Source organism: Eublepharis macularius, chromosome 3, assembly GCF_028583425.1.
Source record: "Eublepharis macularius isolate TG4126 chromosome 3, MPM_Emac_v1.0, whole genome shotgun sequence".
Classification (NCBI taxonomy): domain Eukaryota; kingdom Metazoa; phylum Chordata; class Lepidosauria; order Squamata; family Eublepharidae; genus Eublepharis; species Eublepharis macularius.
The window spans coordinates 66688483-66711829 of NC_072792.1; the positions used below are offsets into that span (position 1 = coordinate 66688483).

At 40.3% G+C, this 23347-nt stretch overlaps 1 protein-coding gene across 1 annotated transcript; it reads left to right on the forward strand.

The window, feature by feature from the left end:
• Positions 1 to 277: 277 nt before the first annotated feature.
• On the forward strand, positions 278 to 10752 carry LOC129326129 (toll-like receptor 7). The gene is made up of 2 exons (XM_054974274.1): positions 278 to 319; positions 7630 to 10752. Exons 1-2 carry the CDS (start codon positions 278 to 280, stop codon positions 10750 to 10752), a joined length of 3165 nt encoding a protein of 1054 aa, XP_054830249.1.
• The last annotated feature ends 12595 nt before the right edge of the window (positions 10753 to 23347 follow it).

Consider the following 23347-nt stretch of genomic DNA (forward strand, 5'->3'; position numbering starts at 1 on the left):
TGGTCTTGAGTATTAAAAACAATGCTCAAGGTATTTTTAATTTGGGGAGGATCGGAAGTTCCAGTAAAGCCTTTGAGGAAGTGGGTAGTGGTAGCAGGTGCCCTGCCTGCTGTTGTTTTCTCATATTTCTTCTGGGTTTGTAAAGGGGTCGGGGAGTGCCCATGTAGTTGACAAAGCATTCATCTGAGTGAGCTGCCTAATTTTTTTGTTGTTCTTGTACCGGAGCTGAAGCTTTGCAGCATCTTTCATTATCATCATCTATCTTACAGTTCTGCCTATGGACAAGTTGCCTTTTTGCTTTGAAGGAATACATAGAATGGTAGGTACAACTTGAATTGTATTCTTGACTGTCTTCAGGCTGGTTCCCATGGACTGTGAATGGAAACTTCCAGAAAGACTCTTCCCCCCCTCCACCCTCTTCTCCCTTGCCGTCACTTACAGCCTTCAGCTGAATGGGAATTGGCAGAAATCAGCCCCTTTCCTACCTGGAGGAGATCCAGAGGAGTTAGCCGTGTTAGTCTGTAGTAGCAAAATCAAAAGGAGTCCAGTAGCACCTTTAAGACTAACCAATTTTATTGTAGCATAAGCTTTCGAGAATCAAGTTCTCTTCGTCAGATGTATCATGCATCTGACAAAGAGAACTTGATTCTCGAAAGCTTATGCTACAATAAAATTGGTTAGTCTTAAAGGTGCTACTGGACTCCTTTTGATTTTCCTACCCGGTACTCTGCAAACTCAGCAAATGTTTTCACAAGTGTGTGTGTGTGGGGGGGGCTCTGCTGATTCCCCCTCAAACTACAGTCACGTGGTTCATGCCACATTCTGGTTGCTTCCTAAGGGATCCATAGGACCAGCTTTTCAAGGGGCACAAAAGGGAAGGAAGAAGGGGAGAAAGATCTGTTTATAAACTCTTTATGTTCGGAGTTCATAGTAACTATCCCCAAGTATTTGGAAATAACTGCTGAATGTAAGAAATATTTTTGAAGCTTCTTTGCCTCTTCTGTCTCTTCCTGCTTCCTTTCATATTCTACCTGTTCTAAAGCCCTGCCAGCTCTACTTAATTCATGAACCCTGGCTGCATGGGTTGCTCAGTAACCGTGCAATCAGGTTTCATCAATATTCCCATCTACTCTGCATATCACGTAGTTGCAGATGTCAAGTTTCAGACTCAGACCTTGAACAGAGTTTTCTGTCGTCTTAAGGGTGGGCTGACGAAGGGTAAAAAGGGAATTGCAACACTCCATTTTTCAGCCACGTGGCCGCTTGTTAAAGTAGGACTGGCAGTGGGTCGAGAGACCAAGTATTACTTTGATGCCCCAAAGTGTTAAATGGTTAAGTTTTTGGATGATGATCTCTGATGTCATTCGATTATGGTTGTAATTGAGGAATGGGACAAATGGACACAGCCAATGAGATAGAGACGTTGCCTAAACTTAGGTCTAATCTTAAGACTTGGTTGCCCATAAAAGAGTATGACGGCTTGCGCCTCAAAAAGGGAGAGGATTAAGACTGAGTGAGAAGGAAGGGTACCCCAAACAGAAAACTAAATATTGATTTGTGGCTTTCATTTATTGAGACAACAATCCAAATTACTTACTATATTTCACTTTATTTTATTTTTAAAAAAATTATGCTGTCTTTCCATCCAACTTAAGGTCCTGAAGGACCAATAAAGCAAGCTTTAAAAATACATTTTATTTATTAATGTGTGTATTAATTTGTTTATTTATTTACAGTCTGCCTTTATCACTGAGCCTCAAGGCAGATTACAAAGTGTAAGTCAATAAAATCAATAGCTGGGACACTCAATAAACAATACAATAGGGTATGGATTGTAGAAATTTGAAATCAGTACAAGTACAATGCTGAAAGCATAAGTACTTTCAAGCATAAATCCAAATATAGAGCTGAAACAATGCTGTAACAAAACAAGCCATTCATGGGGAGGTTGGAATTTGGGGGGTGGGAATCAACAGGGATATGATACCATAAAGTTCACCTCTGAAGCTGCCATTCCCTCTGGAAGGAATGGTCTCTGTAGTCTAGAGATCAGTTGTAATTCTAGGAAAACTCTGTGTAGCTCTCATTGCTGCTGTGAATGCAGAGGTATTTTTTATGGCAACAGAGTACCCACACAGCAGCTTGCCCTCTCTTTCCTCATCTCAGCTCCCTCTGGCTGTCATCATCCCTTCTACTACTGAACGTTTTTTTCTGACTTTTAAAATCAGCAATTGACACTATTGTTAAAGTGCAATAATGTTGTCACAGTCTTTTCCCCCTTATATATGGTGTGCAGGGAAGGGTGAAGGGGGCCCCATCGGGGATACTGGAACTTATGCCTATAGAGCGTTGATTAATGGGATGTTATATCCGTGAGATCTGTGATTTTGTTGGTTTTATCTATTGCATTTTTATCTATTGCTATAACCCACCCTGAGCCTGCTTGTGGGGAGAGTAGGCTATTAGATAAATAAATGAATAAATAAATAAATAAATAAAACTGCAGCAATTACTAGTTTGCAGCTATCTTTTAAACTCTTAAGCCCCTTTCATTGCAAAGTTATAAGGGGAAATGTCTAGCCGTCACCTTGCCCTTTATTACTGTGCAATCAAAAAGGCAAAGGCATACTTTTAATTTTAAAATGAAAGCAAGTAACTAGTAAATCATAGCAACAGATAGTTATACTTTGATTGTGCTATAGAGTTTTGTAAATTACTGTTTTTTTAAAAAATTAAAAATTTATCTCAGATAGTAAACTCAAACATACACAAAAAGCATAACTACATCATATCTTTACAGCCATCTACTACTTCAATCATCAATATTCATCTGGCTCATATATGAATCTAAACATAACATCTAAATCCTGTAAGAGAAAAACATAATGAATAAACTACTATCAATTAAATCATATACCTATATAGAACTTGCCCATATACATTCCTAATTTCCTACTTCTATTAAATATCTTGCTCTCCACCATCATATTTAATAATAGTTGTTCTTAATTATTCTTAGTTTTCAGCTACATAATCAAAAAATATTTCCCATTTTTCCTGAAATTCTCGGATTGCCCTATTGTGTATATAAGATGTTAATTTTGCCATTGATGTATATTCATATAACTCGTTCTTCCAAAGTACTACTTTTTAAAGGGCTCCTCAAAAATGCGGGGGGAGAAAATGGCAGCCATGACGGCTGAGGTGAGGAAAATGGTATTGATGTGGTGGAACTTGTGAAAGTGTATACTTTCCTATCCACAAGGCATCTAAAAGTGCTGTGTCTGTGATCTTTCCAAAAAGATTATGCCCAACCAGGTTTGGGAAAGATCACAGGAAAGCAGGAGAAAACATGGAAATGGGACGACTAGAGGATGAGGTCATGTGGATGCTCCTAATAATTGGGCTGCTGTAAGGAAACCAAGGCGGAGCAAAATATCCATTTGGAAACAGCCCCAATGTAATGTATAATGCTATTAGTATTAGTTAGTAATAGCACAAAAGATGGTACATTAGACCTTCGCAGACTTACAGTTGTCATACATACTAGGAGAACTGCTGTAGCTGGGCTTTGAAACAGCATTTTGCTAGTTCGATGCCCACTCCTGCCATGAACTCTGCAGGTGGCCTTGAGTGAGCCACTCCTCTCAGCCTCAGCTCCCCAGCTGCAATGTGGGAATAATAACAACACTGATTTTGATGTATTGTCGAAGGCTTTCACGGCCGGAGAACGATGGTTGTTGGGGGTTTTCCGGGCTGTATTGCCACGGCAATACAGCCCGGAAAACCCCCAACAACCAACACTGATTTTGTTCGTCACTCTCAGTGTGGCACTAATCTATCCAGAACAGTGGGATATAAGCACACTGTCGTTGTTGTTACCACTAACTGTATACAATGAGAACAATCATTAACCATGATCCTTCTGATGCCCACAGTTGCCATGTTGTGTGAACGGGGGCAATGCAAATTTTTACCATGCATGTACAACCTTGCAACACTTGAACACTGAAAAATCCAGTGATGTTTGCATATATTGAAGCTGTATGCATGTTAAATGTGCATGTTGCCCCAGTTCACACAAGGTCATATAATGGGCCATTTTCCTCACTCATAGAAGTAATCCATTTTATAAATGCTTATGAGCTGACAGGTCTAAGCTGCAGAGCCATCCATGAGCCTTGAGATTCATTTCAGAATCTAGGGGTGTTGTAGCAGATGTTTTTGAGATTGTTGGTCGTGTGACTCAGTAAATGAGAAAAATGCTTCCATCCTGACTCAGCATTTCACATTAAGTGTGGCATTTTGTTTGAAATAGTGCAGCTCCTTTATACTTCTTTTCCTCCAGCTGAACAGGTTGTTTTTAAGCACAAAAAGATGTTTGTGTTCCCACACCATGGAGAGAGAGAAGAAATTCCTATGTACATCTTTGGGCAGGAGGGTAAGTATCTGCTTTTTACCATAATTAGCTGCCTAACTGAGCATTCACATTTTCTAACCTTGTGTGGCTAATTATGTTCCATTTGAACTGTTAGCATGCAGTGTTTTGTATTACAAATCAAATGAGCTAAGAAGCACTGTTAATTCTGAGATTATCACTTTTCACCCTCTATAAAATCTCTAGCTGAAAAGGGTATACTCCCAATAAAGTCAGGAAATGAAGATGCTTACACCAGATGTAAATCAATGAAGGGACTACCACACGGAATAATACAGCTGTAAGGAAAGCAAACAAGCATCTCTAATGACGGCTGACTGGCTGGTTTTTGTTAGACTGGGAGGTGTCTGCTATTTGCTAGGATTCTTGCAAAGAATGCTGGACGTAGATTGCTTCCACACAGAGGTCCTGCTCTACCTTCTCCACAAAACATATGCAGTTCTTTTGGGCGCTTCTAAATGACACCATCTTCTGGTGTTATTGTTCCCTTCCTTGGCCAGGTTGAACCGCCAGGAATCTTAGGCACATTCAGTCCATTTATTTATTTAATACTTTATTAGTTTCTCATAAAAATAGGAACAGGGGAAGGGGAATGGGAATGGGAAGAGCATAGGTAGTAGGAAAATCATAAAGTCTGCTCGCATCACCATTCTACTTATCTACATATATCATTTCACACTACAAATCCTTCGATTGTGATTACTAGTAACAGTTACAGTACTGCCTTCATATGTTTACTACATTCAGGTCTTTATATTTGTTTTTAATCCAGTTGTAAAAGGGAATCCATGGGATAGCTAAATCTTCTTCCATTTGTCCTTGCATTAGTGAAGTTAGTTTGTCCATTTCCGCATTTTCCATTATCTTCGCTATTAGTTCCTCTTGCTGAGGTGTTGTTGGTCGTTTCCAATAGTATGCAGTTTAACAAAAATATCTCTAGTTTAAAGGGAATTGAAATCTGTAAAATTGTTTGTAGTAATGTATGTACCATTATCCAAAATTTATGTATCTCTTTACAAGTCCACCACATATGATAAAATGTTCCTGTATGTTTCCCACATTTCCAGCAGTTATTTGACATATTTTTATACATTTTGGCAAGTCTATCCAGAGTTAAATACTATCTATAAAACATCTTATATAAGTTCTCTTTAAAAGCAACTGATTTAGTTATTTTAACATTCACTTTCCATATCTTATTCCATTGTATCGAATCAATACTATATTCTAAATTTTGCGTCCATTTAGCCTTATATTCTTCCATCGCCTCATTTTTCGTCATTTGCATTAAGAATACATACATTTTTATCCGTTTTTCATCAGAATCACATAACAGTTTTACAAAAGCATTTTCTTCTAAGTAAAAACCTCCCACTTTTTTATCTTTATTATATCTAGACTCAATCTGGGCCCTTGACCACCAGTCTAGGTTAATGCCTTGTCTCTGTAATTCTTCTTCTGTTTTTAATGTTCCTTTATCATCTAAAAGGTCTTTATATCTAATAATCCTATCTAGAGAGAATACATTTGGCTGTGAAAACGCTTCTAATGGTGACACCCAATGTGGAGTTTTAGAATATATTAGTGGCACAATTCTTTCCCATGTTATTATAAGGGATTTTCTAATGAAATGGTTCTTAAAATACTTATGTCTATTTGTTTTTCCATACCATACAAATGCATGCCATCCTAACTGCAAATCATGTCCTTCTAGGGCCAAGAGTCTTTGATTTTCTAAAAGAATCCATTCCCTCATCCAAACTAGACAACACATTTTGTAGTAAATTTTCCAGTCCGGTAAAGCAAAGCCAGCATTTTCTTTCAAATCTTGGAGTGTTTTCAGTTTAATTCTTGGTTTTTTCCCTTGCCAGATAAATTTGGACACTGATTTATTTAGCTCCTCAAATAAAGATTTATTAATACAGATCGGGATGGTTTAATATAAAAAATAATCCATGGTATTAATATATTTATGCATTTATTTATTTAGAACATTTTATGTTGCCATAGAAAAGTTCTACTTTCTGAGCTTTCCTGCAAAGCAGCCTGTTCAAGCAGTTCTTGCATGCAACTACGTCTGGCAAACTTAACACCGGGGTGAGCATGAAGTATGAATGAGATTAGTTTAGGATACATTAATATTTTCAATAAAGCTTTATTTCATTTAAAGCGGGGAAAAGTAAAAAAAAATAGTCACTGCAGAGTACAATTTAAAAAAGAGATGCAGACAGGATGCTCGTAGTCAGTGTTCTTCAGCCAGGCTTACACTTAGAGATGGGCATGAACCAGAAAAAAATGAACTGTGCAGTTCGTATTTTGTCACATTTCACAAACCACAAACTTTCACGAACCTGTCCTGGTTCACGAACTGGTTTGTTTGGTTCATGAAAACATCACATCCAGGTCTGCAAAATGTCACTTCTGGGTCAGCAGAAGGTCACTTCCAGGCTAGCAGAAGACCACTTCCAGGTCAGAAAAAGGTATGCAGGAAGTCCATCCCCTGTTGCCTAGGAAACTGATTGAACGGCACCAGGCTGTCTGCAGTGATGAACCAAATAATGAACCAAACGAACTAGCCTAAAGTTCATGGTGGTTTGTCAGAAATGGGCTCTGACAAACTACTGGTTCGCAAACCACAAACTGGCCTGGTTCGTGATGAATTTTGGTTCGTATTTCGGTTCGTGCCTATCTCTACTTACATTCCCCCTTCCCATTAGGATTTAGTAGAGAGAAGTGTGCTGGCACCAATAGGCACCTACTTTTGGGAATCTGTAAAATCAGACCTGGTTACTCATTCTGCTTGAAACTAAAGAGGGCCTTTAGATTAGAGGTAGGACTATATTCTGGGCAAATTTGGTGCCATTATCTTTATAAACATCTTCCACAGTTCTTCGGATTGTTTCTCCATTGAAAATAATGGTACCAAAATTCTGGCAGTCAGAAAAAGAAAAAAAAGAACACACGGATTTGAATCCTGAACTGGTAATGTTCTACCTGAAAATCTGCAATCATGGTAAACATTTCCCCCCTGAATCCAGGAACTGAAATTATAGCCCGTTTTTTCTTGGAGCACAACCCAAGTCTGAACATTTCAGCAAGCACTTCAATCTACAATTACATATGGATCTAAAATGTCTAGGAAAAATCTTTACATGTAATCTGTAGTGACAGTACGTTTCCCCTTTCTCTAGGCAATCCCTCCTTTGGACACAAGTAGATTGCTTTTCTTCATCTTCTTCCTGTTTCCAAAGATGATGCTAGCCATAAAGTTTCCTAAAACTTTGCCCTGTGATGTTGATGCCTTGGAAGATCTTCTGATTGTGGACTGCAGTGACCGTCGCCTTGCCGTATTCCCAGATGGGATCCCTGCCAACACTACCAACTTGACACTTTCCATCAATCACATTAAAAACATTAAACAAGCTAACTTCGAGAACCTTGAGAACCTTGTGGAGATTGACTTCAGGTGCAACTGTATGCCTGTCACATTGGGGCCAAAGGATCATGTCTGCAAAAATAGTTTGCATGTTCAAAGTGGCACTTTTGAAAAACTCACCCAGTTGAAATCATTGTACTTGGATGGAAATCGGCTCTCAGAAATCCCTCAGGGACTACCTCGAAATTTACAACTACTGAGTCTGGAAGCAAACAATATTGTTTCCATCATAAGAGAAAACCTGGAAGGACTTGAGAACCTAGAAATCCTTCTTCTAGGGAAAAATTGCTATTTCCGCAATCGTTGCAATGTTGCCTTTCAAATTAACAACACTGCTTTCCAGGACCTGAAAAAATTAACAGTGCTATCCTTGAAAGCAAATAACTTAACAATCATCCCACAGAATCTGCCACACACTTTAAAGAAACTGTACCTCCATGATAACAGGATTGAAAATATCACTGAGCATGATCTAAACCATCTTCATAATTTGGAACTTCTTGACTTAAGTGGCAACTGCCCTCGCTGTCACAATGCACCATACCCTTGTGAACCATGTTTCAATAACAAGAGTATTCTCATCAGTCCCACAGCTTTTGCCTCTTTAAAACAATTAAAATTTCTGCGACTACACAGCACCTCTCTTCGTAAAGTGGACCCTAAGTGGTTTGAAAATACTGCAAATCTTGAAGTGCTTGACCTTTCACAAAATTATTTGGCTAAAGAAATTGAAGATGCCCAGTTTTTGAATTTCCTTCCAAATCTTTTAGACCTAGATTTATCATTCAACTATGAACTGCAACAATACCCTTCACATTTGAATTTGCCACAAACATTTTCTAATCTTACTAAGCTTAAATACTTGAGACTAAGAGGTTATGTTTTTAAAACACTGGATGGGAATACTCTACTCCCTTTGAAAAATCTCATTCATCTTACTGAGCTGGACTTAGGAACCAATTTTATTAGGAATGCTAACCTTAGTATGTTTAAAGATTTCCCTGCTCTTCAAATCATAAACCTTTCCTTCAATAAAATATCTCCCTTTTCAGATGGTTTCAGTGAGGTTCCATTTTACTGTAGTCCTGTGCCTTTATTTGGTCAATATAAGGAGATGCATTATTTCATATATGATGAATATAGTCGTAGCTGCAACTCTAAAGACCAAGAGACTAACTATTCCTTGCCTCATGGCATTGACCCTTCTTGTGCTAAATATGGCAAAACACTGGATTTAAGCAGAAATAACGTATTTTTTATTAACCCCTCTGATTTCCAGAACTTGACTTTTCTTAAGTGTCTTAACTTATCAGGCAATGCGATGAGCCAAACCTTAGATGGAACTGAATTCCGCTCTTTGTCTGGCTTGAAGTACCTGGATTTTTCAAACAATCGAGTTGATTTACTATATTCAAATGCCTTCCAAGAACTGAAAGAACTAGAAATCCTAGACCTTAGTGATAACAAGAATTACTTTCAGGCAGAAGGTGTCACTCACATGTTGAATTTCACTAGCCACTTGATTTCTTTGAAAAAGTTGATCATGAATGGGAATGAGATTTCTACCTCTACTGATAAAGGGATGGCAAGTACTTCCATCAAAACATTGGAATTTAGAAAGAATCGCTTAGATATCTTGTGGAAGAGTGATACTAAATCCTTTACATTCAAGGAGCTGAAGTGTCTGGAGAATCTTGACATCTCTGACAACTCCCTCAGTTCTTTACCTGACGATCTATTGGAGGGCCTGCCTCCACAGCTCAAGCAGCTTAACCTGAGCAATAATAAACTCAAGAAATTTAACTGGACGAAACTTCAGTCTCTGAAGAACCTAGAAAACCTGGATCTTAGCAGCAACCAGTTGACTATAGTCTGTTCTGAGCTGTCCACCTGCTCTAGAACTCTTAAAAAACTCACACTGCGACACAACAGGATCAAAAAGCTGGCCAACAATTTTCTCCGAGGTGTTTTCCAGCTGAGATATCTGGACCTCAGTTTTAATAAGATCAGAACAATCAGGGACTCCAGCTTCCCAGAAAATGTGACCAACAACCTAGACAAACTATTTTTGAATGGCAATCCTTTCAAATGTGATTGTGATATTGTGTGGTTGGCCTGGTGGATTAACAGAACTAATGTGACTATTCCACGGCTGGCAACAGATGTTACTTGTGCAGGCCCAGGTGCATGGAAAGGTAAGAGTGTGGTTTTATTAGATTTGGATACTTGTGAACTGGACTACTCCCAGACCCTGTGCTGTGTGTCAGCCTCCATAATTATGTCTCTGATGATGCTCATGGTTACCAGCCACCTATATTTCTGGGATGTGTGGTATATCTATCATTTATGCACTGCCAAGATAAAAGGATATAAGCGTTTGTTTTCCTCAGAAGTTTTGTACGATGCTTTTGTTGCTTATGATATAAAAGATGCAGCAGTCAATGAATGGGTCCTGAAAGAACTAGTTGAAAAACTGGAAAATGAGCAAGAGAAACGGTTCAGTTTGTGCTTGGAAGAAAGAAACTGGCTACCAGGACAGCCAGTTTTGGATAATCTTTCTGAGAGCATAGAAATGAGCAGAAAAACTGTATTTGTGCTGACAAACAAATACATCGCTTGTGGCAACTTCAGAACAGCCTTTTACCTGGCACACCAACGGCTCATGGATGAAAAAGTAGATGTAATTGTCTTGATATTTCTTGAAAAGGTTTTGCAAAAGTCAAAATACCTCCGTCTCCGGAAGCGACTGTGTAGTAGGTCTGTCCTTGAATGGCCAACCAATCCTCAATCTCAGCATTATTTCTGGCAGTGCCTGAAAAATGCATTAGCAACAAACAATGATGTGAGCTATAACATTCTTTTTAAAGAAATGGTATAGTTCATGTTATAGGAAGCCCTCTGCAGATTAAGCCATGTTGAGGGAACGGACTACACCTGAGCTGAGCCCCACTTTCTGCATGCACAAAATGTTGAGGTTTAGAAAGCCCTCAGTTCAAACCTTACTCTAGCATGAACTCACTAGATAACTGAAGCCACTCTGTCAGCAAAATGGGTATATTAAGGTAAGTAAGTATATGAGTGGGAGGGAAGGCAGCATGCTGTAACCCCACCTTGTCAGATCTTGAAAGCTAAGCAAGGTCCATGCATAGATGGGAAGGCTGTAGAGGAAGGCAATGACAAATCGTCTCTGCTTCTTACTTACTTTGAAAGCTGCCTTGCTTGGGCAGCCTTAAGTAGAGTATGACTTGAGGGCACTTTACACACACAAGTATACGGGAGTATAATAAGGTAAGGCCTGCCTTACAGAGTTGTTGTAAGGCTTGCAAACTGCTTTGAATGCTCAAAGGCACTGTACAAATACCAAGTATTATTACCATTTAAGCACAGGAGATAGCATTGGAAAATAGCCTCTCTTAAGCAACTAAGCACTCTTGTAGAATAGAAAGTCTAGCTTATTTGAAGCAAATGATGCTGAAACCAACTAATTTTTTTATATAAAATGTGTGAGCATATGCCAGGGGTTCAGACAGATCTTTGTGAGGTGTCAAAAATCTGAAATTGGAAAGAGAAAAAGAGAGACTATAGGTTCAAACTTTTGTAGCCACTATTTATAAACTTCCCTGCATACACATTTCTTTCCTATGCTCCACTCAGGAGAAATAGAACTACTTCCCTGCAACCATGTGAGCAGTGCCATCTGTGGATCAGATCTCTCTGTTAGGAACCCATATTTTACTCCACTATGATCTCAGTAGATGGATTTAAGCAAGTTACTACTATATCATAGCCTAAGTTCCCACTTTTCCTTAAGTAATGGGAGTAATTATACTGTTTCATTTTGCTCTGAGGGTTATTTAGAGAATTTGTATGAAATACCTCTCTCTCTATACCTCTGTATATACTTCACTCTATATACCTCTGTATATACTTCACTCTATATACCTCTGTATATACTTCGCTCTCTATACCTCTGTATATACTTGCCAAGTAGCTGTAAGTGACACTGAAAGCTGGAAGAAGACTCACTAGCAGAAATAGGAAGAGCTCAATCTGAAAAAAAACACCAGCTCTGATTCTCAGCGGAAGGGGTTTTTCAGAGGGATTGATCATGGATGAAAAAGAATATATTTGTTTTTCTCTAGTGCCTCAAGCTGCTATTTCTTTCTCCTCTGTCTATCCCTGCAGTAGCTTCTCTTTGTGGAAGTATGAATTTATTACAAAATGAAAAGGCCGTTTGTTAGCTGTTGAAATAACTGTTGTTTCAGATTTTAAATAAATTTTACCTCAGTTCTAGAACGTGGGGATTTTCCCCACTCTGTGGACAGAACTGTCATAGAGATAAGTATGGAATGATAGAATGGTTATATCAACAATTAGCCTGTCTCCTTTCCTTCTTAATAGGGCTTTCCTTGAAAAAATGGTTTCAAGTTATTGGCATCCAATCATCCTGTTTTTCAATTTTAACCCTGGTCTGACCTGTGCACTTTAGCAGATTGGTCTTAGTAGAACCCAATACATATTTACATTGAAATAAATCCTAATAAATTTAGTGGGGCTAGCTCCTAGTAAGGTTGCCAACTCTGGCTTTAAAAATTCCTGGTGATTTTGAGGTGGTGCCTGAGGAAGGCTGAGTTTGGGGCTGGGGGACTGCAGTGGGGATGTAATGCCATAGTGTCTTTCCTCCAAAGCTGCCATTTTCTCCAGGAGAACTGAGTGTAGTCATCTGGAGGTTCGCTGCAATTTCAGAACTCCCAGCCACACCTGAAGGTTTGCAATCCTCTCCTAGTTATGTGTAAGGTTGCTAGTTTAAGCACGCTTAATTCTAAATTGGATTGAGGTCAGTTAATAAATATGATACACAGAGCCTTAGAGATGAATGGAATAGCAACCTGGAATGTCCAATTTTGCTAAAGCAATGGGATAAGGCTTTAAACCATACACCTGTTGCTACTACTGATTTTAAGTTACAACTTATTCAGCAAAAAAAATTATGTTTAGGGTATATTGGACACCAAAGTGTCTTTTTACTAAAGAGTCTAATTGTTGGTAGTGTAATTCATACAATGCATCCCTTAAGTATATGCTTTTTGGACATGTTTAGTCATTCAGCCCTTTAGGGAGGAAGTTATTAGTTATTATTAATTTTGTGTTAGAAAACTCATTTATTTTTGAGGGTGAATGTACTGTTTAACTGCTTGCCTTGCTCTTGGACTCTAACTGATGGTCAACGGAAGTGGAACCTCCATACAGCTGCTAAAAGACTTATACTTCAACATTGGAAAGACAAAAGCTCGCCTCCTGTAAATCACTGGATTGAAGACCTTATAAACGTATGAAAATTTGAATGTATTGCATAGAAGGCAATTGCGTATGGACTTATTTTTAGATACTTGGAAATCTTTTATGGAAACCTATGTATAGATTTGCTAATAGTATTTTTGGAGCCAGTACTATTTTCTTTCCTTTTTTAGTTTGTTTTTTATATATTTTTTGCTTTGCACTAATATTAAAACAAACAAACAAAAAACCCTCTGAGTTGGATTGTGGCCATTATACTAGATTCTTCTGCTGCTTAGTGGCAAGATGGGATGGAGATAAAGGGTATACAGAATTTTTCCTTAGGGAAGGCATGCAGAATACGGTTCATTCAGTAAATGACAAAACAAAGCCAGAAGACCACAGGAGAAGACCCAAAAGCCAAATTCAACCCCTTTGTAGAAAGATCTGTCTTCCGTTATTAACTTATTGCATGATCTTGAGAGGGACACATATCTTTGCTTATGTTAAATATGCATCAAAAATTGGAATAATAATGATTACTAATATAGTATATCTTAAACGTCAAATCAAAAATCTTTCTGAAATAGCAGTTAATACACTTTGTTTCCTCCTTTGGGTCTTTACTAGAGATGGGCATGATCCGCATTATGATAAAAAAAAACCCACGATAATGGCGATCACACGATTGTGACCTGGCAGATAGTTATCGTCCACGGCCAGTGATCCAGTGATCGGGAGAGGCCTGGATCGGGGCAATCAGGCTCGGATCAGGGATCCAGACACTCACGCGCCAGCGATCTATTCCCCTGGCAACGGAGCCAGGGGAAGGCCAGCTCTGTTTGCCCTCCTTCTGTCGCCCTGGAAACCCGAATGGAAGCCCAGCTTTCCTTGATCAGCAGGGCTTGCTTCCAACCACGGAGCAGCAAAGCAGTCACCAGTTGGGAGAAGACACCCAGGGGAGGGAGGGGGAAGGGGGTGTTCTGTAGCCATGGGCACTCCAATCTCATCCCTGCAAACCCTGATAGGCAGCTCTGATGGCCAAACACAGACGGACAAACACAAACACAGATGCCGCCGGCATCACCCACCATTCTTGTATCGCTGGGAACAGCGGGGCGCCCCTCCGCTCTTGCCTCCATGATCCATGATCCACGATCCACGGATCGGGAACGGGAGATGCTCGGTGCGGGTTGTTAAATCGGGATCGTCGCTGGCACCGATCCACGATCAGCTTGATCGTTAATTTTTTTTGGATCGTGCCCATCTCTAGTCTTTACAGTCGATGATATAGCACCAACAGAATGACTAACCATGACTGGTCATTATAGGAACACGCCCAGCAGAGTGTCCCACCCTCCCTCCTCGTGCACAGCTAGAAAATTAAACACTTGCACTTTTATGACAGAGCATAGTTTATCCTAGGGTTTGAGCCACAAGCTAACTTATTCTCTTACCACCAAGCCATGTTTAAACTGCAGTTTGGAAATAAAACAAACCATAATTTATGATTCAGAAAAAAAGTGACCAGCTATGGTTGCCAGAAAGCAGAAATATATCATTTTCAAGTTGTGCATGAGGGGAAGAAGCAAAAGGAGGAGGAGGGTGTGGCCACGTTCAAGGCTCTCCAGTTCATTCATGTAACATGGAGCTATGGTTTGTCATCATATCTGAATCATAGTTCTCTCTAAAACAGAAAATTCTCATTACATACAAAAGGATGAAACTAGAATTAAATGAAAATTTAGGGCTAGCATTACATGAAAATTTAGGAAAACAAATGCCCATGAATGTATATACCATGTTGTGTAAAGAGCTCAAGTTTCAGTATTGCAGGACGGTGAAGCAGTAATGCTTTTTTGAGGGAAGATTCAAACAAATTCACACAGCATTCTCAATTTTGGCATTGTAGGAAATGGTTTCCTACTGCCACTTTCCCACTTTCCCACTCTACTTTCTGTCCCTTTCCCTGCCCCCATTTTCTTTCCCATCCTTGCTTCTTCTGGTAGCTATTTTCACTCCTTTCTCCCTCCCAAGTCACTGCTTTCTCTGCCTTTCCAGTGGCCAGCAGTGACCTGGTGAGATTTTGTAAGATCTTGGCCAGCATTTTCCATGTTGGAGGGATTTAAAATATTCTATTTTTTAAAAAAAATATGGGTTTTGGAATATTCCTGAAAACTGAAGAGTTCCTCCAGGGATGACGAAACATCTGCTCTATCAATACATGACTCTGTTGTACGGAGTTTTTTTAAAAAATCTGCATGTTAAGGGTCAAGTTCAGAATTAGATATGACATGCAGGATGTAACATATAGATAAATTGATACCAATATACTCCTTAGTTCTGAACTTTTTACAGGACACAATCCTGTCCGATAGAATGAAATTTGCACAAAATTATAAACTTTCCGTCTTACATTTTGTCTGATGTATATCATCTCTCTTTTCCGCTCTGTCACAAGGTCATCACATTCTGCTCTACTAAATCCAGAAGCACGTATGTCTGTTTCTCTCTGGAGAAATGATATACTGCCTAAAAGCACTGGATATAAATAAGCCCAACAAAGAACTATATATTTATGTAGGGGTTATTTCCATTAAATTCACACTGTCTACAATCATTCATATTAAAGGTATGTTATGAAAATATGTACATCATCCTTTTTCTTGCTTTATCAGGTTTATTTATTTATCATATTTATACCTTGCCCTTCCAGTGAATGGGCCCCGGGTGGCTAACAAGAAGGAAACATTAAGATTAGGCCAGTGGCTATGACTCTCTCCCAGGTGGGTCATAAGTAGACATGGGCACGAACCGCATTACAAACCAAAAAAACCTATGAACTACCTGATTGTCTGTTCGCCAACCGGCGGTTCGTGAGGGTCCATGGCTAACAAACCAGCGTTCGTTGGAAGCCCGGTTCGTTGCATTCGCCTGCGGTTCGTGAAGGCACCATCAATCAATTCCCTTGGAAACAGAGCTGGGGGAATGCCTGAACTCTGTCTGCACTCCTTCTGTCGCCCTGGACACCCGAATCGAAGCCCAGCTTACCTTGATCGGCAGGTCTTCCTTCCAACCATGGAGCTGCAAATTGGTTACAATTGGTTACATGGGAGAAGACACCCGGGGGAGGGAGGGGGAGGGGTGTTCTGTAGCCATGGACACTCCAATCTCATCCCTGCAAACCCTGATAGGCAGTTCTGATGGCCAACTCCTTGTACACTGGGCCAACATCAACTGGTGGCTCTAATTGTATTGAGTGGGAGTTTCCTGGGGGCCTCGGATTGGAGAGGGTATAACCCCAAGATCCCTATTGCAATCTTGACCAAACTTGGGTGCTGGCTGGAGGAGGGCCTGATATGGGCTGAAGGAGAGCCCATATTCCCAGGGAGTGTTTATCAGGCTCTCCTCCAGCCAGCACCCAAGTTTGGTCAAGATTGCAATAGGGATCTTGGAGTTATACCCTGGGAATATGGGCTCTCTAAGTCCAATGGGGGCCATTCTGATGCCCACGAACCTCGAACCGGTTTGGCAACAGGAAAAGTTTGTTGCAGTTCACTAGTTTGGGTTCGGCGGCGGCACCGAACCACGAACTGCTGGTTCATTAAATTTTTTTGGTTCATGCCCATGTCTAGTCATGATGCTAGGAAGAAAGAGAAGAAACAGGGTCAACTTGGAGAACAGGATCAGGGAAACCTGATGGCAAATTTGGGCCTCTGTGAAATGGCTATGAAATCAGCCCACTGCTAACTAATGCTACATTTTTATAAATACTAAAAATGAAAAATAGAATGTACACTTTTTCAGTGTTAACTGATGTGAAGTTCCTGAATGTTACATTGGGAACAAGCATAGGGTTCCTTTGCAAACAGGTCCTAAAATAAATTTAGAAGCAGATCCCACTTCCAAAAGTTTGAGAACTTCTGCACAAGGCGAAAAAATAACAAAACCGCTATAACAGGAAACAGTACTTTGGTACTCTCTGAATTTACACATTTTTGTTGTTGCATAAACTTCATAAGCCACAACCTCTGTCATCAGATGAAGAGGGTCATGGAAGTGGGTATGTATAAACAGTATATAGAGAAAAGGGGGAGGGGTAATTTTGTCTGTGTTTACAAAGAAAAGTCAAACATCATGCAGTGCAACTGACAACCATAAATATGTCATGATACAATTAAAGACGGAGCAGCCATAGCTCATCTCAGACCTTAGTTGTAAGTAGGAAGCTAATTGGTGAAGTGTTTTGTGTTTCTGAACAAATTTGAATATATCTATTTGCATAATTGCACTGCATTCTGCTACATGTTGGAAAACATAGTGCCAGTTGTCAAGCTTTGCCTGAACTACTTGCTGCAGTCAACTTTTTCTTTTAAAAAATGAAATTGCCACTATTCCACCATTACCATTTCCATCATTTTTGCCACTATTCCACCATTACCATTTCCATCATTGTTGTGGCATGGTGCAATACTGCTAATTGGCTAAAAAAATGGAGATATGTTTCTTCTATCAGTATACATAGGAAGAAGTACTATTAGGTCACCAATTATTTTTCACAGCAGCAGCTCCTCCCTCATCTGCCACTGTCTCCAATTATTAAAAGCACATCGTTAAAGAAAACATGAGACTTACCATCTAGATGTCTCTGTGTGCGTCTTATGACTGCTCATTATGCTTATGAATTTCCTTTGTCCTCTGTTTAGTATATCTCTCCTGGCTTTCTGCAAACTGTTTGAATTATTTAAGAGGGTTTTTTACTCAGGTAGGAGGGCTGTACTGTAGGGAAGTGGACTTAAAGAAACGCATCGTACTGTCTGTTGCTGTATGTATGATCCTACCGGATACTTTATAAATTGTTTAATATGTCCGTCAGATTTGCTTATTCTCTGTTTTAGCATTTTTTTGCCCTTAATAATAGTTTTAAAGCTTTGAAAATTCTTTATTTATCAAAATGTCCTTGAAATTAACTGTATTAACTCATATTGTGTAATCCTCGAGTCTCAGTGAGAAAGGTATAATGTAAATATTTTAAAAATTGCAATAATTATTTGTTCTGTTTGAGTCAATTAACATTATGCCAGAACACTAAGAATGTTGACCAATAATAGTAATAGTGAAATGGTGTAATAGTGGCAATTTCCCCCCCTCAAAATTACTTTTATTTTATTAATAGAAATAAAAGCCCATAGAAAAGGCAGAAAATAAGAATAAAGAAAAAGTAGGGAAAAATAGTAAAGAAAGTTTACAGGTAAGAGAAGAGAAAGAGAAAAAGAAGAAAAAGGAAAGGAAAGGAAAACAGAACTTGAAACTTAGAAAAGAAAAAGAACAATAATATATATTTCATTTCCATTCTTCTCTATAACACTTATCTTATTTTAACAAAGTTACAATCTCTCCAAACTTTTCTTTTCCACTACTGCCTCCCTTCTATTTGTTTTATATTCCCCCATTATCTTCTTAATGATCAAACCCACAAATAATCAAGTCACTATTCCTCATTTCCTGCAGAAAGTCAATAAAGGGTTTCCAGTTAGCCAAAAAGATAGACAATGTTTTGTCTCTGATCAAAGCTGTAGGTTTCGCCATCTCCACTAACTGTCATTTTCATAGTCCAGTCCTCTATTGAAGGTAATTCTGTATTTTTCCATTTCTGTGCATACAAAAGCCTAGCTGCAGTAATCATATATAGAAATAAAATCCCATGCTGATTTTCTGTTTATCTATTAGTCCCAACAAAAAGCTTCTGGTTTAAACTGTACAGTAATCTTTAGTATTTTTTGTATTACCATATGAATCTGGGTCCAAAATTTTTTAGCTTTACGGCAAGTCCACTAGAGATGATAAAATGTTCCTTCTTGTTTCTCTCATTTCCAACACTTATTTGACATACCTTTGCTCATTTAGATTAATCTATCAGAAGACATATACCACCGACACATCATTTTATAAAAATTTTCTTTTAAGTCTAACACTCAATGTAAATATAAGCCCCTTTACCCACATATTTTCCCATTGGTCCATCATTATATTATACCCAAAATGTTTAGCCCATTTTACCATACAGTCTTTCACAGATTCTTTTTTCATTTCAAATTTCGCTATCAACTTATATATTTTGGAAATAACATGTTCATCATTTTCCTACTCATAGCCTCATATTTTTTTTATCTAATTTAAATCTTTCTAAAAGCTGAGCACATGCAAACCATTGACATTTATAACCCTTAGCTACTAACTCCTCCCTTGCCTTCAATTTGCAATCTTATCATGAAAATTCTATTAAATCTCCGTAAGTCAACCATCCCTGTTTGAAAGTGATCTCCCTTCTGTAGAATGCTTCCTGCGTTGAAAGACAAAGTGGTGTCTTCTGTGTTAGTCTCAACTTATATTTATTCCAAATTCTCAAAATAGCTTTCCTAATATTAAGATTTTTGAAGTCTGTGTTGACCTTTACTTTGTCATACCACAAATAGGCATGCCATCCAAATCTCAAGTCATAATCTTCCAACGTCAAGAGTCTCTCATTTCTCAAAAGTGTCCATTCTTTCATCCACGTTAGACATGCAGAGGCATAATACACTTTCAAGTTCAGTAAACCAAGTCTGCCTCTCTCGTTCACATCCTGTAAAATGTTATATTTGACCCTTGGTTTTTTCCCTTGCCACATAAATGTTGAAATATCCATTTGAATAGTGGCAATTTTTAAATGACAATCACACTGGAACTGCAAGAACTGAAACTACACACAGGTTCAAAAGTGCTCAACACAAACTTCAGCAATAACAACTGAAGTGATACAATCAGCAGTTCTCCCTGGATTTGTTCAAGGGAGTTAGGCAAGGTATGTTTTCCTAGCAATTATAATTATGTCAAAGTTCTTAACATCCATATTACGATGCAGAACACAGATGAATCCAGAATCTAATCATATTAATATGATCCAAAAAGTGTGGGTGTAGGTCAATCCTGACAGTTCGTCTCTAATGATCAACAGGTATAGTAGGCATTTAAAGAAGAAGGATTCCTTCACCCAAAATATCACACACACACAGCAGCCTCTTATCTGCATTGGGACCACAGGAAAGGGAAGGGAGGGTTTAAGGGCCCCCCTTCCAATGTCATTTTCCTGAACAGAAACATCTCTGCTGGATCAAAAATACAAGCAACAGAATTTCCTCACTTTATGTAGAAAAGAAGGTCCTTGGCTTGGTTCAATGGGTCTAAACCAATCCCTATCTTCAATTTAGGCATGTTTTTGCATGCTCATCAACCAAAAGATGTAAGAAAAGAGTTTTAAAGTTATGGAATAAATATAAGGATTAGCATTGTGACTTTGGGGTGTCAGAAAGGGGCTGACTTCCCCTAACAAAAACAGACACAAGGATGGACTAGAGCTGACTAAAGAGAAAACCAGGAAGGGAGCAACTTAAGAACAGGTGAAAATAAAGTTGCAATCAAGGTCTCAAGAGATGGAAAGAAAGGAAAGCATACACTAAGGGAAAGTAAGTAGGATAAAGACAGGTGAGAAGAAAAGCTGGGTGGAGTACTCATCCAACTATATATCCCAGTATGGTATTGAACTGGGAAGACCCAGATTCAAACCTCTGTTGAATCAACATCAAAATTATTGGGTGATCTTAGGACAGTCAGTTCCTTTTCTCATCCAAACTAAACCTATAGGATTGTAGTAAGGATACAATGGGGGTAGAAGAAACATTTCTGCTGCTTTTGAGAGAAAAGGTGGAATAAAATGGGATAGAATGAAATATTACAATTCTACAGACAGATTTTGCATACAAATGCTAGGATTGCCAAATTCTGCATTCGGCAAGTGTCAGGTAAAGGCTTGAAACAGCAGCAGGAAGGAAGGATTATTGACAAGTCCCTTCCCCCTTCTGAGGCTAGCCAGAGAGAGAATGGCAGTTGGTGTTAGAATGATGAGCTGAGAATACTAACAGAATGAGGGGTTGACAGTTGGAGCAAACTGAAGAATGAGGAGTTGGAGCCTGGCCTCTGACCAGAGAGGGTCAGCTAGAGAGTCCTCTGTGTGAGGTGTTGCCAAGTAGGCCCCCTCCCCTGCTTTGAAGCCTGCTATGAACTGTGTTAAAGTTTCCTGCGTTGCTGTTTTACTGCTACACCAAAGACTGCTTTGCACGTGTGTGTTCTGGTACACGTGTCAGTTTCCTGCCTGCGTGTCAATTACCCTGCTGCTGCAATAGACTGTGTAGTTTACTGACTCCATGTTTGGATAACTGCACCAAGGACTCTCTTTCTGGGCAGCCCTGCCCTGACCTGTATCTGGAATTCCCAGCGTGTGTTTGGACTCTATTACAAGTGTGCCCCGTGCCTGCATTGCCATCTGCCACGGACCGTGCCTGTTCCCTGCCTTGGACTGTGTTTTAAAGTGTTGTTCCCGCTGCCTCCATGGAAGCCTGCCTCATATGGGCCCAAGCCGCTGCTAGCAGCCGGGCGCCTGCCGGGGAAACCTCCAGCGAGCCTGGCTAGGCGCTCCCTGGTCAGTTCCCGCCTGGAGCCTCCCGCGGGCCGGTCCCCGCGCTTGCCCTCGCTACCGGGCAGCCTGCTATCCAGCCCCAGCTATGCCCAGCCGGCATCCATGTTCTCAGGCAGCCAGAAGACCCTGGGAAGAGGACTGCTTTGAGAAGCCATTTCGGCGAAGCGGGCACACCACGTCCGCAGCGAGAGCCCCTCGCCCCGCTCTGCATATCTTAGGAGCCGCCCCGAAGAAGGAACTAAGTGCCGACCATCCCAAGCACTTAAAGAATGCATCTCAAAGAAACCTCCGCATTCCAAAGCTGATGACATCAGGACAAGCCCTGTCCGCTGGAACATCCTTTCAGCCCACTTGGATTTCCCCCTCCCTCTTTTGTCCCCTCTTCCTGAGGTGTCACTTATCACAATCTGATTACCAAAGTGGCCCATCCAAGCCATTCAGTAGCCCATTAGACCCTTTGTTTTAATCTGTGAGAACCACCAAGTACAGCACCAGCCCCAGGGTACGTTTTGGGGTATTTAAGCTGGTCTCCCAGACCACTCGGTGCCTCGGCCATTCCCTATCCAGACCTCCTTGCTGTCCGTCTGTGGTCCCGGTGCTGGCATTGGGCCACCCTCGCTGCTGTGTCTCTGCTTCACTCCAGGATTGTGAGTATTTCCCTTATCATCGTTGGGAACCCGCTAATGCGAACGTCTCTGTATTTCCCACTCTATATTTCTTAGACCTTGTATGTTCTTTGTATGATTGTGCAAGCTAGGCTTACGCTACACTCAATACACGTGTTTGGACCTTACTCCTTGTCTGCCTCTTTTTCACTAGAGTGTCTGGGATCGGGACCTCCGTATACATAGGTTATGATCCTCGCTTAATATTAATAGTTACAGACTGCTACAGCTAATTCCCCATTATAATAAAGAGCAGTTCTGGTAACAGTTTACTGGTGGAGAATGCGGGCATAACCCAGTTCGTGTGAATACACGTGAGTCGACACGCGTGTTTTCGGCGAACTGACTTAGAGGAAAATTTTCCAGACCTCTGTGTAAAGAGCGCAATTTAGCTCAGGGAATTAAAAGTGTGAGTGTGTGTGGCTCTAGTGAGCATTTCTATCTTGTGGGTTGGCTTTTCCCCCATTTCCTCCTTCAGCCAGCTTTGGACTACTTGCCTTTTGTGGTGCACCGCGAGGCCCTCCAGCCGTTATAACCGGTGTACTGTGGGTGAGGACCTCTGAACTGGTGAAGTTCCTGGCCACCTTCCGGGCCGCCTAAACGCGTCTATGTGGGTGGGATCCCAGAAGTAGGCTATAGATATATACATCCTGAAGCAGCACATATAAAATTCTTTTCCGCCCTCCCCCGTCTCTCCTAAGTCCGTCCAAACCCCGTTCCTGCCAGCACTTAGGCTTCAATCCCCGCTCCGGAGGAAACGTGAAGGGATCGTTAGTCCGTTTGGTTGTTCAGTCAGTTTAGCTTTGGGAATCTGAAGCCAGGTTCCTGAAGCCCCGCGGCAGCCGGCCGCACCGTGCTTAAGAGTTTTAAGTTAGACTCTTGGGCGCCTTTCCGCTTGCGAGTTTTAAGTCAGACTCGTGGGCGCACCCTGCTTGGGAGTTGTTTGAACTCTTGAGCGCTTTTTCCGCTTGGGAGTACCGTAGTTTTACTCCTGGGCACTTTTGCTTGGGGACTTG

Excerpts from the sequence above, each read along its gene's own strand:
- LOC129326129 (XM_054974274.1), top strand. The coding sequence starts at position 278 with ATGGACAAGTTGCCTTTTTGCTTTGAAGGAATACATAGAATG. Across the intron at positions 320-7,629 it reads TTGAAGGAATACATAGAATG|GCAATCCCTCCTTTGGACAC; the intron begins GTAGGTACAACT and ends CCCTTTCTCTAG.